At 40.8% G+C, this 17,831-nt stretch overlaps 1 protein-coding gene across 6 annotated transcripts in view; it reads right to left on the bottom strand.

The window, feature by feature from the left end:
• The window catches only part of sec16a (SEC16 homolog A, endoplasmic reticulum export factor), a 73,531-nt gene that overhangs the window by 20,199 nt on the left and 35,501 nt on the right, over positions 1-17,831 (bottom strand). For all 6 annotated transcript variants that reach the window (XM_036977742.1, XM_021603211.2, XM_036977740.1 and 3 more), the window contains 9 exons: positions 17,464-17,662; positions 17,109-17,292; positions 16,692-16,834; positions 15,541-15,602; positions 15,120-15,258; positions 10,163-10,405; positions 8,159-8,256; positions 3,834-3,915; positions 2,916-3,033 (listed from right to left, as the gene is read on the bottom strand). In XM_036977742.1, coding sequence (XP_036833637.1) covers positions 2,916-3,033; positions 3,834-3,915; positions 8,159-8,256; positions 10,163-10,405; positions 15,120-15,258; positions 15,541-15,602; positions 16,692-16,834; positions 17,109-17,292; positions 17,464-17,662 — 1,268 coding nt within the window. The remainder of the gene's footprint in view (positions 1-2,915; positions 3,034-3,833; positions 3,916-8,158; positions 8,257-10,162; positions 10,406-15,119; positions 15,259-15,540; positions 15,603-16,691; positions 16,835-17,108; positions 17,293-17,463; positions 17,663-17,831) is intronic.

Below are 17,831 nucleotides of genomic sequence, written 5' to 3'. Positions count from 1 at the left end.
AATGCTTAATTACAAGCCCATAACCAACAATGCAGTTCAAGAAATAAAGTTAAGAAAATAATAAATAAAATAAAAAGTAACAAAATAACAATTATGAGGCTATATACAGGGGGTACCAGTACAGAGTCAATGTGTGGGGGTACAGGTTAGTCGAGGAAATTTGTACAACTTCTGGGATGCCCACAAGGCCCTCCCCCGCCCTCCCTTCGAAAAATCTGATCACGACTCCATTTTGCTCCTCCCTTCCTAGAGGCAGAAATTCTAAACAGGAGGTACCCGTGCTAAGGACAATTCAACGCTGGTCTGACCAAATCGGAATCCACGCTTCAAGATTGTTTTGATCACACGGACTGGGATATGTTCCGGGTAGCCTCCGAGAATAACATTGACGAATACATATATGTACCCACTGTGCCTATTAAAACCCACCCTAACCAGAATCCGTGGATAGATGGCAGCAATTGTGCAAAACTGAAAGTGCGAACCATCGCATTTAAACATGGCAAGGTGACTGGGAATATGGCTGAATACAATTCCCTACGTAAGGCAATCAAACGGGGAAAACATCAGTATAGAGACAAAGTGGAGTCGCAATTCACCAGCTCAGAAACAAGACGTATGTGGCAGGGTTTACAGATAATCACGGACTACAAAAGGAAAACCAGTCACGTTGCGGACACGAACGTCTTGCTTCCGGACAAGCACCTTCGCTTGCTTTGAGGATAACACAGTGCGCCACTGACGAGGCCTGCTACCAAGGACTGTGGGCTCTCCTTTTAAATGGCCGACCGGAGTAAGCCATTTAAAAGCGTGTGTCATGACGTTGCCCTCTTTGGGTGTGGCAAGCCCCATCCCCCTCTCCCTGCCTCCCCCTTTCCTCCTTCAACTAGGCTGTTGTGGTCAGAGAGACATCGTAAATTCCTGAGGATCTCCTCATGGACACACAGTATGGAGAGAGTAAATGTTCATAGAGAACAGGGGAATTTCTTCCACCTCATAGAACTTGAGGTCGGAACAAATTTCATGTTCCGGAGAAAGTATAGAAGATCGGCGAAAAATCCAGCTACGAACTGGTCCGTTTGTTACAACTTGGGGAAGCTCATGGGAGACGGTGTGGCCACATTACCATAACGCTGTTTATATAATAGCCTCAGATATGAGGTTTACATCTAATTGTTGTATAAGATGAATGAGTATGATATTGTTTACACAATTTTACAATGTGATTTTGGACTGTTTAATGAAGGAAAACTCAAAAAGGGAATTGGAGTTAACTAAATCAGAGGATCTGAGCCCAGTTAGGGTCAGGCATCCTGGGACAGCCCTTTTCTGCAATTCCGAATAAAACCCAACTTTGAGAAATTATCACCAGACCATGTTTTTCTCCATAAGGAGAGAACAAAGGTTGTCGACCATTGCTGAATATTTGAACCATACCACGTGGTTAAACTCTTACACTATCGATACCGACAGAATAAGAACAAGTCTTTGATATCAATTACTAGTCTGCAGCTAGGAATTCTGTACCATTGAACGCGAGGAACGACAACTGCCGAAACATCCATCTATAACAAATGAATGAATGTCACTTTGAACTATCCCCTCTAACCAAGACAGAGAGAGAGCGAGAGAGGTCGCGATGCCGGTTTAGCCCACTAGGGCACATTCCCCTATCATTTCTTGTAACCACATTTACCTTGTTTGTTTATGCATTTCTGTGAATTACTTAGTTAGTAATAAATAAATTATTTAAGACAATTGATGTATGGATGACTCAGTGAAGACTGGGTTCGTGCAGATAACCAACAATTTATGACGTTTGGAATGAGACTAATGTGAGGTAAAGTAAATAATGCATTAATTCGAAGACTAATTGATCAGATAAAATATCTGAAAAGTTATTTTAGGAAATGATTACTTTGTAATCTGAATATTTGTCCTTGGTGCCCCGACTTCCTAGTTAATTACAGTTACATGATTAATCAGTTGATCGCTTAATACTAATTACAGAGAATCTTTGATAAAAACTATAAGTTGTAAAAGCGTTAACCCTCACAAGGCTGCAGGCCCAGACAGCATCCCTAGCCGTGCCCTCAGAGCATGCGCAGACCAGCTGGCTGGAGTGTTTACGGACATATTCAATCTCTCCCTATCCCAGTCTGCTGTCCCCACATGCTTCAAGATGGCCACCATTGTTCCTGTACTCAAGAAAGCAAAGGTAACTGAACTAAATGACTATCGCCCCATAGCACTCACTTCTGTCATCATGAAGTGCTTTGAGAGGTTAGTCAAGAATCATTTCACCTCTACCTTACACCCTAGATCCACTTCAATTTGCTTACCGCCCCAATAGATCCACAGATGATGCAATCGCACTGCCCTATTCATAGGCTAGGTTGTAGCAACCTCATGATGGGTATAGGGCAAATTAGAGTATCATGTAGTAACCTAAATCTATCGTTGTTACATTAGGCTGGGTGAATGGAATAAGAATGACAGTCATCCAAATTATGCTGTAATAGAAATAAGTCCATGCTTATAAAATGAATAAATAATCGCCCTCCCTAAGCTTAAAAACAGCACTGACCACCACTGAATCGCAATACATATAATACCATGAGGATCGCTATACATATTGTACCGGCACCTAAGTATCGTGACCATATCCTAAGGACCCTAGCAATTCCCAGCCCTAATAACCATCATAATTCATGGTTGATGACAAACTATTATATACTATGATGATAAATCTTAATCTTATATTCATGATAGGGAACATTTCGATGACTTTTACTTGTCAGCGCACAAGAGTTGAGCAACAAACATCCTCCATACATCCTATGCATGTAATGTGATTAAGGACCAGAGTTTCTCCTGAAACTTCTGGCCCACAAATGTGTCCTTTGATGTCTCACCCAGAGTGTCTCCCATGGTGGTGATGGTACGTGTGTCCAGGTCCAAAGTGTGGGTCAGGTTGGACAGCACCATGGCCAGATGGGGGCGCCAGTCGCCCCACTTCTCATCCCCACAGCACTGCAGAGACACTTATGTAACTTTTACAGTATAGTGCTGACCCCAAATTAATTTTCTTGATCCGTTCTTCAATAAGTGCAGTTCAGTATTGAACAGCCAACTTTAATTTCACATTGCTGAAAGATCACTTTTTTATTACTTGAAAATGTTCATTAAGCCACAAGAACAATTTAATTTTAAACATTTAATGTTAAAGGTCCAATGCAGCCATTTTAATCTAATATCATATAATATCTGGGTAACAATTAAGTAACTTACTATGATTGTTATCAATTGAAATGGTCAACAACAAACAAAAATATAGGTTAGCAAAGAGCAATTTATTGTGCAAGAATTTTGCTAGGCTTGTGAGTGGGGAAGGGAAAACTGAAATCTAACAGAGGTTTGGAATTCTCTCTTATTGGTCTATTAACTAATTTACCACCTGGTGATGTCACCAGGCAAGCCAACACTTCATCCACCAAAACAGAATGAACTTTCAGGCAACCTTTTCAAAAAGCTATTACACTAAAAGGGCATTGTCATAATTTCCCCAATTTCACAGTATTACTCAAACCTTATAGTGTGGAAATATATATTAAATACAAGACAATCTCATTTTTGAGATTGGGCCTTTAAATGTAAATTCCTGTTTAAATTAATAATGAATGTAATAAATTAAAATACATTTAAAAAAATCCTCCGTTCTTTTTGATGAAATAAAAAAATACTCCCTTTTTATCTCAAAATGTAATTTCTGAACAAGACAGCAGTGTGGTTCTGTTATCAAAATAGAAAAGGTATCACAGGGTCATACTCACAGTGGCTGAGGCGGGCATCCTCCCAGACATCAGTTGGTACACTGTCTGCAGAGGGTCGTTGATGGGCAGACTGTTCGCAAACCTGACCACCCCAAGAAAAAAGGATCACAAGTTTAATCTTTTTCAGTCAATACATTCACCTCTTTTTTGGATAGCTAACGTCTTCTGGTATTTTGTGTGTTTTTTCTACGTTGAGCAACTTTTTTGTACATACAATGCCTTCAGAGAGTATTCCTACCCCTTGACTTATTCCACATTTTGCTGTGTTACAACCTGCATTCAAAATGGATTGCATATATTTTCTTCTCCCCTACCTACACACAATATTCCATAACGACAGAGAGAAAAAAAGTTTAGAACATTTATTGAAAACGAAATACAGAAATAAACTAAATGACCAAAAGCTTGCTGGTCCAACATCTCATTCCAAAATCATGGGTATTAATATGGAGTTGGTCCCCCCTTTGCTGCTATAACAGCCTCCACCCTTCTGGGGAGGACTTTCCACTAGATGTTGGAACATTGCTGTGGGGACCTGCTCCTATTCAGCCACAAGAGCATTAGTGAGGTCGGGCACTAGCTCGCAGTCGGTGTTCCAATTCATCCTAAAGGTGTTCGATGGGGTGGAGGTCAGGGCTCTGTGCAGGCCAGTCAAGTTCTTCCACACCGATCCCGACAAACCATTTCTGTATGGACCTCGCTTTGTGCACGGGGGCATTGTCATGCTGAAACAGGAAAACGACACTGTTGCCTAGTCACTTTACCCCTACCTAAATGTACATATCTACCTCAATTACCTCATACCCGTGCACATCAACTCAGTACTCGTACCCCGTGTATACACTGCATTTGGAAAGTATTCAGACCCCTTGAATTTTTTGTGAGATTACAGCCTTATTCTAAAATTGATTAACCTCTGCCAAAAGCCAGCGAAAATGCAGAGCGCCAAATTCAAATAAATTACTATAAAAATCAAACTTTCATGAAAGCACACATGCAAGATAGCAAATTAAAGCTACACTTGTGTATCCAGCCAACATGTCAGATTTCAAAAAGGCCTTTCGGCAAAAGCAAACGATGCTATTATCTGAGGATAGCACCTCCGTAAACTAAAAGAGAACCCATATTTCAACCATGCAGGCGCGACACAAAACGCAGAAATAAAAATATAATTCATGCCTTACCTTTGAAGAGCTTCTTTTGTTGGCACTCCAATATGTCCCATAAACATCACAAATGGTCCTTTTGTTCGATTAATTCCATCGATATATATCCAAAATGTCAATTTATTTGGCGCGTTTGATCCAGAAAAGCACCGGTTCCAACTTGCGCAACGTGACTACAAAATATCTCAAAAGTTACCTGTAAACTTTGTCAAAACATTTCAAACTACTTTTGTAATACAACTTTAGGTATTTAACGTAAATAATCGATACAATTGAAGACGGGATGATCTGTGTTCAATACAGGAGCAAAACAAACTGTAGCTTGCTTTCTGGTCACGTGCCTCTAACAGTACACTTCAAGTGACCCTTGTTCAAGATGGCCGTACTTCTTCATTACAAAAATAAATAACCTCAACCAATTTCTAAAGACTGTTGACATCCAGTGGAAGCGATAGGAACTGCAATAAGGATTCCCAATGAAAACACATTGAAAAGAGAGTGACCTCAAAAAAAAGAAATCTGAATGGTTTGTCTCCGGGTTTCACCTGCTACATAAGTTCTGTTATACTCACAGACATGATTCAAACAGTTCTAGAAACTTCAGTGTGTTTTCTATCCAAATCTACTAATAATATGCTGGGGATGAGTAGCAGGCAGTTGAATTTGGGTATGCATTTCATCCGGACGTGAAAATACTGCCCCGTCACCAAGATGTTAAATCAATCTACACAGAATACCCCAAAATGACAGAGCAAAAACAGGTTTTAGAATTTTTTTTGCAAAATTTGGTAAAAATAAAAAACAAATACTTTACATAAGTATTCAGATCCTTTGCTATATGACTCGAAATTGAGCTCCGGTGCATCCTGCTTCCATTGATCATCCTTGAGATGTTTCAACAACTTGATTGGACTCCACCTGTGGTAGATTCAATTGATTGCACATGATTTGGAAAGGCACACACACCTGTCTATATAAAGAACCACAGTTGACAAATGCACGTCAGAGCCAAAATCAAGCTATGAGGTCAAAGGAATTGTCTGTAGAGCTCCTGAGATAAGATCGTGTCTTGGCTGATCTGGGCGAAGGTGATGGGAGAACCTTCCAGAAGGACAAACATCTCTGCAGCACACCACCAATCTGGCCTTTATGGTAGAGTGGCCAGATGGAAGCAGCTACTCAGTAAAAGGCACATGACAGCCCGCTTGGAGTTTTCCAAAAGGCACCTTACGTATTGTTGTTCCTGTACAGGAACCAAAATCAGCTGAAATTTCAGAGCGCCACCTGTAGTACTCGATAAAACTCAAACTTTCATTAAAACACACATGCAAGGTACTCAATTAAAGCTACACTCGTTGTGAATCTAGCCAACATGTCAGATTTGTAAAATGCTTTTCGGCGAAAGCATGAGAAGCTATTATCTGATAGCATGCACCCCTCGAAATACCTGAACGAGACCTAAACAAAAGATTTAGCGGTAGCCGGCGCTACACAAAACGCAGAAATAAAATATAAAAAACATTCATTACCTTTGACAAGCTTCTTTGTTGGCACTCCTATATGTCCCATAAACATCACAATTGGGTCTTTCCCGATTAAATCCGTCAAAGTATGCCCAAAATGTCAATTTATGAAGGCCGTCTGATCCAAGGAAAATTCACCTTTACAAGACGCAACGTCACATTTTAAAATTAAAAAAGTTGCCTATAAACTTTTACAAATCACTTCAAACTACTTTTGTAAACCAACTTTAGGTATTAATAAACATTAATAATCTATCAAATTGATCACAGGGCGATTGGGAAGACCTGAAAATAGCTGTGCAGCGACACTCCCCATCCAACCTGACAGAGCTTGAGAGGAACTGCAGAGAAGAATGGGAGAAACTCCCCAAATACAGGTGTGCCAAGCTTCTCGTCATACCCAAGAAGTCTTGAAGCTGTAATCACTGACAAAGGGTGCTTCAATAAAGTACTGAGTAAAGAGTATAAATACTTATGTATATGTGATATTCTTTGGGCTCCCAAGTGGCGCAGCAGTCTAAGGCACTGCATCTCAGTCATCACTACAGACCATGGTTCGATCCCAGGCTGTATCACAACCGTCCGTGATCGGGAGTTCCATAGAGCGGCGCACAATTGGCCCAGCATCGTCAGGGTTAGGGGAAGGTTTGGTCGGGGTAGGCCGTCATTGTAAATAAGAATTTGTTCTTAACCTTTATTGAACTAGACAAGTCAGTTTAAATATAAATATATATACAGTACCAGTCAAAGGTTTGGACACACCTATTAATTCCAGGGTTTTTATTTATTTACTATTTTCTACATTGTAGAATTATAACTATGAAATAACACATATGGAATCATGTAGTGACCAACAAAGTGTTAGTGTTAAAATATATTTTATATATGAGATTCTTAAGAACCTAAGTGTTTGAGCTTCGAGTTGAGGACCAATCAAATTAGATTCCCTCCATCATCCCTTCATTCTCCAGACCATTTTTGAGGAAGACAAATGAAACATTTCAAATGCTGTGTTAAAAATAGTAGTATCCAAATACAAAATCACGCCACCCATTTATGACAGGGTGAATTTGAAACTTAAAGCGCAATGAAACTTTCATATAACTTAATACAAAAAAAATCTTGATAGAGGGGATAAAGGTGCTTGTGCATTTCACACCAAAGACAGCATTAATGACACGAGGAATAAAAGAAAGACTGCTCTTCTGGTAGCCTATTTCCCACCTTAGCCTGCTGAATAACTTCTTTCATGTTGATTTCGTAAAGAGTTCGGCGTTTGACTAGCTGGGATGTCCACATGCAACATGTATGCGCATTTACAAGCATGGCCGAGTTCTACTCAAGCTAGCGGTAGCTTAAGGATCACTATCCATCCACCTTCGTAACATGGATGAAGCTTACTGAAGCTGGCTAGCTTTAGAAAACCCTGAGTAGATCTAGCTAGATTCCTAGTATAACCCTCTGGTCCCAGATCTGTTGCTGTATAGCCAACTCCTATGATCGTTATCATACCATGTTTGGCAGATCTGGGACCAGGCTAGCAGCATAGATCTGTGTTTAGAATCTTCTTTTTTTGCTGAAGCCCCTGACTAAAGCCATTCGATGTGCATGGGTTGCATGCGTTTTCTTGACTCACCTGGTCATGACGCGAGCATGTGTCCGGCTGTCCATCTTACTGGCCAGCAGCAGGGCGTGGCCCCACAGAGCTCCCTTCATGGCTGCCTCCAGGGCATCCTACACAATAGCACAGGTAGTAAAAAGGATAACACATACAGTGCCTTGCGAAAGTATTCGGCCCCCTTGAACTTTGCGACCTTTTGCCACATTTCAGGCTTCAAACATAAAGATATAAAACTGTATTTTTTTGTGAAGAATCAACAACAAGTGGGACACAATCATGAAGTGGAACGACAATTATTGGATATTTCAAACTTTTTTAATAAATCAAAAACTGAAAAATTGGGCGTGCAAAATTATTCAGCCCCTTTACTTTCAGTGCAGCAAACTCTCTCCAGAAGTTCAGTGAGGATCTCTGAATGATCCAATGTTGACCTAAATGACTAATGATGATAAATACAATCCACCTGTGTGTAATCAAGTCTCCGTATAAATGCACCTGCACTGTGATAGTCTCAGAGATCCGTTAAAAGCGCAGAGAGCATCATGAAGAACAAGGAACACACCAGGCAGGTCCGAGATACTGTTGTGAAGAAGTTTAAAGCCGGATTTGGATACAAAAAGATTTCCCAAGCTTTAAACATCCCAAGGAGCACTGTGCAAGCGATAATATTGAAATGGAAGGAGTATCAAACCACTGCAAATCTACCAAGACCTGGCCGTCCCTCTAAACTTTCAGCTCATACAAGGAGCAGACTGATCAGAGATGCAGCCAAGAGGCCCATGATCACTCTGGATGAACTGCAGAGATCTACAGCTGAGGTGGGAGACTCTGTCCATAGGACAACAATCAGTCGTATATTGCACAAATCTGGCCTTTATGGAAGAGTGGCAAGAAGAAAGCCATTTCTTAAAGATATCCATAAAAAAGTGTCGTTTAAAGTTTGCCACAAGCCACCTGGGAGACACACCAAACATGTGGAAGAAGGTGCTCTGGTCAGATGAAACCAAAATTGAACTTTTTGGCAACAATGCAAAACGTTATGTTTGGCGTAAAAGCAACACAGCTGAACACACCATCCCAACTGTCAAACATGGTGGTGGCAGCATCATGGTTTGGGCCTGCTTTTCTTCAGCAGGGACAGGGAAGATGAAATTGATGGGAAGATGGATGGAGCCAAATACAGGACCATTCTGGAAGAAAACCTGATGGAGTCTGCAAAAGACCTGAGACTGGGACGGAGATTTGTCTTCCAACAAGACAATGATCCAAAACATAAAGCAAAATCTACAATGGAATGGTTCAATAATAAACATATCCAGGTGTTAGAATGGCCAAGTCAAAGTCCAGACCTGAATCCAATCGAGAATCTGTGGAAAGAACTGAAAACTGCTGTTCACAAATGCTCTCCATCCAACCTCACTGAGCTCGAGCTGTTTTGCAAGGAGGAATGGGAAAAAATGTCAGTCTCTCGATGTGCAAAACTGATAGAGACATACCCCAAGCGACTTACAGCTGTAATCGCAGCAAAAGGTGGCGCTACAAAGTATTAACTTAAGGGGGCTGAATAATTTTGCACGCCCAATTTTTCAGTTTTTGATTTGTTAAAAAAGTTTGAAATATCCAATAAATGTCGTTCCACTTCATGATTGTGTCCCACTTGTTGTTGATTCTTCACAAAAAAATACAGTTTTATATCTTTATGTTTGAAGCCTGAAATGTGGCAAAAGGTCGCAAAGTTCAAGGGGGCCGAATACTTTCGCAAGGCACTGTATAGCTAGCTATAGTACACGTAATTACACCACACAGTCAAAATGTCTGAATATGCATCAAGTTCCCATACAATCACATTCTGCAATTTTATCCTGCTTTCACTGCATTTTAGAAGTAATGAAAGTTCTCATACGATTCTGTTACAATGTCGCAAAGCATGTTTTTCACATTGTCTCCTAAAAAGACAAATTTCCTCCTACTCTCCCACTTAACATAAACCAGTAAATTCAAGGTAGATGGCATTCATACCTTCTTGCGACCAAATAGCAGCAGTTCCCTGAAGCGCTCCGTTTCCTTGCCTATGTTCTCGGGGACAGTCATGAAGGTGTCTGATAGGAGGGACAATGGTCCCGTCCCAGGCTCCTCCTCGGCCCGTGCCAGTGGCTCGTTGTTGAAGTCAATCAGGTTGGCCTCGTTAGGTGACTTGCCCGGCAACCACACTGAGCGATGCTCCTTCAGCAACAGATCAGCTATGTCAGTCCCAACCACGGTCTGGGAGAAAAGGGAAGATCGAGGAAGAGGGTTGTTTAGATATATGCCTACACCACAGTCATGGTCAAAATTATTGGCACCCTTGATAAAGATAAACAAAAATTACTATAAATATAGAACACTGAGCTATATTGTATGCAACAACAAATGTACATAATAATTATTTTATACTAATACAAATTGCTCAAAGAAAATAATTGATTTGCCAAAAACCTGGTTGCCTCTGTCAGGAGGCTGAATCTTGGCCGCAAGTTGATCTTCCAGCAAGACAATTACCCCAAGCTACTGGACTATATGGCCTAAAAATCATATATTGATTCTGTCAAATGTATGGGTGGGTCACGATATACATCTCAATGTGTTTTTTTTTCTAAATAAGCTTTGTTTAAATTTAAAAAAAAATCTAAATAAGCTTTGATGCGGAATTAAAGGTCAATATACTACATTTCTAACAGTCAGGAATAATCTAATGCTATGCTCGTCAGAAACTGAGTAAACATTTTCCACAACATGTTCATTGATACTCTCGTTTTATTATGGTCTGCTTTGTTCTACATTTTGAGTTGAGACATAAAAAGGGTATCGTTAGAAAGGTTAAGTTCTCATCTATTACAGTAAAATAATGTCTAAGCAATTCGGTATCCATATGACGATTGTTGGACCAAACCACAAATACAAATGACGAGTTTAAACTGCTTGTTGTCAGAGAGGAAGAAGTGTCTGTGTGCGAGTGGGAAGGTGCACAGTGCACACAGCACAGTAGGAGCGAAGGAGACGAGACCAACAAGACATAGAACGCTCGTGAAAACAAGAAACTTGATTTGGGACATTGCGCTAAAACATGAACTCAAATTAATTCACCCAGCCCTAAAGTAAATCACCCAGCCCCACCCCAAGCACACATCAAAATCCACAAAGAAATGGTTAATTGACCACAAAATCAACATATTGCAATGGTCAGCTCATTCTCCGGACTTGAAGCCCATTGAAAACCTGTGGATTGAATTAAAGAGGGTAGTCCATAAGCGCAAATAAAGAATATCAACAGTCTGGAAAGATTTCTGTATGGAGGAATGGTCTAAGATCCCTCCCAATATGTTCTCCAATCTCATAAAACATTTTTAAAAAAGGCTCAGTGCCATTATCCTCACAAGGACAGGGTGTAGGAGTCTTAAAAGAAAGGGTACCAATCATTTTGACCACTATCTTTGAGAGAAAAAAAAAGATTACTTGTTAAACATGTCTTTCTCTGAGCATTTGTATAAAATAACAAACTACCAATTTTTTGGGGCATACAAAATAGCTCAGTATTTGTATTATACAGTTTTTTTTGCTCATATTTTTTCAAAATGGTGCAAATAATTTCAGTCATGACTGTGCAAACCAAGACATACCGTCAGTCACACACTATCCCCACTGCTTGATAGACTAGACCTCAAGAGAAGTAGACTTTTGCAATAGACACACTCATGCCCTCATAAAGAACCATACTGACACACACACACACAGTAACCACACAAAAACACCAAAGAGTATGTGGTCTTCACAATCGTCTGATGTCTATGTCTGATGCAACGGTCTGTGTTTGATTTGATTTATTAGGATCCCAATTAGAGACAGCTTGTCTTACTGGGGTCTGACACACAACAAAAATACATTACAGACCAGACTTTACAATTGACATTCATTTAAAAACATTAACATGCAGTGTGTGTGTATGTGTGCATCAATCAGTTACACATACAGTGCCATCGGAAAGTATTCAGACCCCTTGACTTACTCCACATTGTCACAGCAGCAGTATTCTAAAATGTATTAAATTCCCCCCAATCTACAGACAATACCCCATGACAAAGCAATTTATTTATTTATATATATAAGATTTCAGACCCTTTACTCAGCACTTTTGGCAGCGATTACAGCCTTGAGTTCTTTTTTGGCTTATTTCACCTTTATTTGACCAGGTTGGCTAGTTGAGAACAAGTTCTCATTTACAACTGCGACCTGGCCAAGATAAAGCAAAGCAGTGCGACACAAACAACAACACAGAGATACACATGGAATAAAAAGTCTATATACAGTGTGCGCAAATGGCATGACAAGGTAAGGCAATAAATAGGCCATAGTAGCAAAGTAATTACAATTTAGCAGATTAACACTGGAGTGATAGATGAGCAGATGATGATGAGCAGATGGTGTGTAAAAAGTGATACTGGTGTGCAAAAGAGCAGTAGGTAGGTAGATTGGGTAGGCTATTTACAGATGGACTATGTACAGCTGCAGCGAATGGTTAGCTGCTCAGATAGCGGATGTTTAAAGTTAGTGAGGGAAATGTAAGTCTCCAGCTTGAGTCCTCTTGGGTATGACACTACAAGCTTGGCACACCTGTATTTGGGGAGTTTCTCCCATTCTTCACTGCAGATCCTCTGGGGAGAGTCACGACACAGCTATTTTCAGGTCTCTCCAGAGATGTTCGTTCAGGCTCTGGCTGGGCCACTCAAGAACAGTCAGACACTTGTTCCGAAGCCACTCCTGCATTGTCTTGGCTGTGTGATTAGGGTCGTTGTCCTGCTGGAAGGTGTCCTGAGGTCCTGAGTGTTATGGAGCAGGTTTTCATCAAGGATCTCTGTACTTTGCTACGTTCATCTTTCCCTCGATTCTGGCTAGTCTCCCAATCCCTGCCGCTGAAAATCAAGTCTCCCAGTCTCCCATTTCTAAAAACCTGTTTTCGCTTTGTCATTATGGGGTATTATGTGTAGATTGATGAGGAAAACATTTTATATAATCAATTTTAAAATAAGGCAGTAACATAACAAAATGTGAATACTTTCTGAATGAACTGTACACACAACAAGTATGTCTGATGCAACGGTCTATAACAGGGGTATTTAAATTCGACCCTGAAGTGTCTAGTGTACTAGAGGTCGACCGATTATGATTTTTCAATGCCGATAATTGGAGGCCCCAAAAAGCCGATACCGATTAAAAATCGGCCGATTTTTAAACATTTTTTATTTGTAATAATGACAATTACAACAATACTGAATTAACACTTATTTTAACTTAATATAAAACATCAATAAAATCAATTTAGCCTCAAATAAATAATGAAACATGTTCAATTTGGTTTAAATAATGCAAAAACAAAGTGTTGGAGAAGAAAGTAATATGTGGCATGTAAAAATGTGTGCCATGTAAAAAAGCTAACGTTTAAGTTCCTGGCTCAGAACATGAGAACAGTTGGTGATTCCTTTCACATGAGACTTCAATATTCCAAGGTAAGAGGTTTTAGGTTGTACTATTTCTCTCTATACCATTTGTATTTCATATACCTTTGACTATTGGATGTTCTTATAGGCACTTTAGTATTACCAGTGTAACAGTATAGTTTCTGTCCCTCTCCTCGCCCCTACCTGGGCTCGAACCAGGAACACATCGACAACAGCCACACTCGAAGCATCGTTACCCATCGCTCCACAAAAGCCGCGGCCCTTGCAGCGCAAGGGGAATAACTACTCCAAATCTAAAAGCAAGTGACGTTTGAAACAGTATTAGCGCACACCACCCAGCTAACTAGCTAGCCATTTCACATTGGTTACACCAGCCATTAGGCTGATAGGCTTGAAGTCATAAACAGCGCTGTGCTTGCGAAGAGCTGCAGGCAAAACACACAAAAGTGCTGTTTGAATGAATGATTACGGGCCTGCTACTGCTCAGTCAGACTGCTCTATAAAATCAAACTTAATTATAACATAATAACACACAGAAATACGAGCCTTTGGTCATTAATATGATTGAATCCGGAAACTATCATTTCGAAAACAAATGTTTATTATTTCAGTGAAATACGGAACCGTTCGGTATTTTATCTAACGGGTGGCATCCCTAAGTCTAAATATTTTTGTTACATTGCATAATCTTTAATGTATGTCATAATTACGTAAAATTCTGGCAAATTAGCCAGGCAGCCCAAACTGTTGCATATACCCTGACTGTGTGCAATGAACGCAAGAGAAATGACACAATTTCACCTGGTTAGCCTGCTAAACTGCTAAACTGGATTAGTAGTTATAACTAGTGATTATGATTGATTGTTTTTTTATAAGATAAGTTTAATGCTAGCTAGCAATTTACCTTGGCTTCTACTGCATTTGCGTAATAGGCAGGCTACTCGTGGAGTGCAATGGTTAGAGCGTTGGACTAGTTAGCTGTGCGGTTGCAAGATTGGAACCCCTGAGCTGACAAGGTGAAAATCTGCCGTTTTGCCCCTGAACAATTCAGTTAACCCACAGTTCCTAGGCAGTCATTGAAAAAAAGAATTTGACATGCCTAGTTAATTAAAAGGTATAAAAAATAAAATAAAAATTTAAATTAAAAAAAATAATCGGAAATCGGCGCCCAAAAATACCGATTGTTATGAAAACTTGAAATCAGCCCTAATTAAATCGGCCATTCCGATTAATCGGTCGACCTCTATAGTGTACTGCTGGTTTTCTGTTTTGCCTGAAATAGCACCCACTTGGTGTCCCAGGTCTAAATCAGTCATTTATTAGAAAGGAAGAATGAAAAAGCAGTGAAATTGGCTTCAAGGTCCAAATTTGAATTTTGAGGGGTCTACACCACGTCTATATTTTTATTGTCTTTTAATGCATCTGTGATACAGACAATGAAACTTTTATAATATAAGAGTCCCACCTCCGACCACCAGTCTTACCCCGTTCTGCCTACACAGCAGCACGATGAAGTCCCAGAGGAGGGCAGCCGAGTCCTTGTCCAGGAGGTCGTTGTTGCGGGCACACTCCAGGCCTTTGTTCTGGGAGAACTTTATCACGTCAACCTTGTGAGTCTCCTCCCTTTGAAAAGGAACACACAGCTTGTTTGAGGGAACTAGTTAGAGAAAGTCAAAGCACAGAATTGCTAATTTTTATCACAGAATTTGGGATACAAGGGGATTTGTCGATCAATCCTTCTGCATAGTCCGCCTGCAATGTAGTCAATCTCACACAGACAGACAAGCAGGTAGAACACGTAGCTAAGCAGTTGGGTATGAAAAGAGCTAGGATGTAGCCTAATCTTTATCTCATTCTAGAGACTAGGCTTCAGGGGTTAAGGTTAAAAGTTCAAAACGCTCTTACTTCAAAAGCGGTCCGGGGAAGGAGCGCAGCTCGGATTGGTCTGGTGTGTCCTGCAGCATCGTCTGTAGGAAAACCATTGATGCTCAAGAAATACACTTCAAAAGGCCATTTAATGGTCATAATTTCACAATCTATTCAAATTGTGTTTTTTCCTATGGTGGATAATAAAACAATGACTTTGTTTAGCATTTCTATTGCCTAATTTATAAAAGCCTAGTTTATTAGCTACGCAAAATGGGTGTCACAAATATACACACAAGTATGAAGGTCAAAATCTGTAACATGATGCAACTACGAAAGAAAGCAATTTTGCTTAGGGTACTTACGTTGGGTATAAAATATGCTTTATACAGAAACCAGCTGTGGTAAACCCTTCATGTATGTTTAGTTCTGTATCGGTCTGATGATACATGAGCTGCAAGTGAACTGCCATCTCCTCTAGTGATTGCCAATCTCAATCCATTCGCTTCCTACACCCATGTGCTAAAATGCTGATCATACCGCACACCTTCTCACAATCAATGACAGACCCCTAGTTAAGGATGTCTTAGACTAGATAACTCATTAGAAGCATCAACACCACTGAAGCAGACGGTGAAACACCAGGTTCATGTTCAGCACCTAGCTGACGTAAAGTAAGTAAGAGCCCATAGCGCAACTACCTACTATACCAGAAGTATTAAAATCGGACCCTGACGGATCCCGAGTACTGCTGTTTTTCTGTTTTACCTGATAATTAATAGCACCCACTTGGTGTCCCAGGTCTAAAGTCCCTGATTAGAGGGGAAGAATGAAAATAAGCAGTGGAACTGGCTTCAAGTTCCAGATTTGAATTTGCCTAAACTGTAACATTCTTCTCAGCAAAATTATGCTATATTGGAGATATCAACCTCATTATGGCCAACACACTTCACAAGCTGCTTGGTGGACATCCCATCACCTCCTTGTGTATTTAAAGGTTGACATCACATGGATATTACCATGGGATATTATTGACACAAAGCCACACCGTACAGGTATTTGTTTGAATCCCAATCAACCACAGTATAGATTGATTATTTCCAGTGCTCTTTAAATCACTATCGGTGACAACTGAATTCAGGCATTAGCCGATTGGAAGACTGGGTCGTGAGTTGGGTTCTCAGGGTTACCTCCATGTTGTGGATCTCCACTAGAGCAGGCTGGCCGGCCGAGGGGAGGTTGGGCAGGACCTGGATCAGCTGACCACCTGGCCCGAAGCGGGCACAGCGGTGGGATACCGAGTACTTCTCTGGAGTAACGGGACGAGGAGGAGCTGAGGGGGGAGAGGGAGAACTTTAAACAATCCAAAATCTGAACAGACTGAAAATTCTGTCCCAATGTCCACAACTCATGACAGTGACCAGCACAATCGATACAAATCAAAGGGAAAAAGGCTACAAGCCATTTCAAGAATCAGATAAGGTCAGCAATCAGGAAAATCCCCAGATCAGTCAGAATCACTCATGGGACTCAACACCTTCTGGTTCATTCTTCTATTCTGCAAACCAGAAATGACAAATGAATGTTGCCAGTAACAATGTTCTTACGCTGCTCAGCGACGACCCAGGTGCTGTTGTCTGCCTGGTAGCCCGAGGTGTAAGGGTACTGGCTGAAGCTCTGTCCGGGATCCATCTGTTCTGGGTATTGTCCATAGGAGTAGTCCACAGGCAGGGTAGAAACAGTGGGGTCGTAAACTGCTGTCAGGTCAGGCTGGGACCTGTACACCTCGCTCTACAGGGCAGAGGGGGGGTACATAAGTTAATATTTTGGAGGGTTTGAAGAAACTACAACACACAAGTGATTCACACACTGACGTGATGATCCATACTAATAACCAATAAAAAAGTACCAGCACTGGAAGGAAATTACGACAGTCTTTCGCAAATCCATATAGACACACACCTGTTGTGAGCGAGAGCTAAAGCTGCTGCGTCGGCTGCGATGGCTTTGGGAGCTGTGTAGACTGTGGGCCGACTGTTCGCTGTGGACGCTCCGTCGGTCAAAATCGTCCTTGTACTGGTCCCTCTGCCGCCGGTAGTCATCGTCAAAACTGGCATCGTAACCAGGATAATAGCGCCACTTGTCGTCATAGCCCTGTGGCCTACACACAGAAACTCCATTAGAACTGGATTTGGCCATGTTAGGCGGCACAACACTGACATCAAACTGGGGGGTGATTACTAACACAAATTGGAATGCAGAACAATCATTTCAGGGCTTGTCTCTCATTAAAGGGGTAGTTTACCCCAAAAATTAGGTGATGGCAGTGA

The sequence above is a fragment of the Oncorhynchus mykiss genome, chromosome 5, assembly GCF_013265735.2.
Source record: "Oncorhynchus mykiss isolate Arlee chromosome 5, USDA_OmykA_1.1, whole genome shotgun sequence".
In the NCBI taxonomy this organism is placed as follows: domain Eukaryota; kingdom Metazoa; phylum Chordata; class Actinopteri; order Salmoniformes; family Salmonidae; genus Oncorhynchus; species Oncorhynchus mykiss.
Note: the sequence above shows the minus strand (reverse complement) of the source record. Positions and strands in the feature narration are given on the sequence as shown.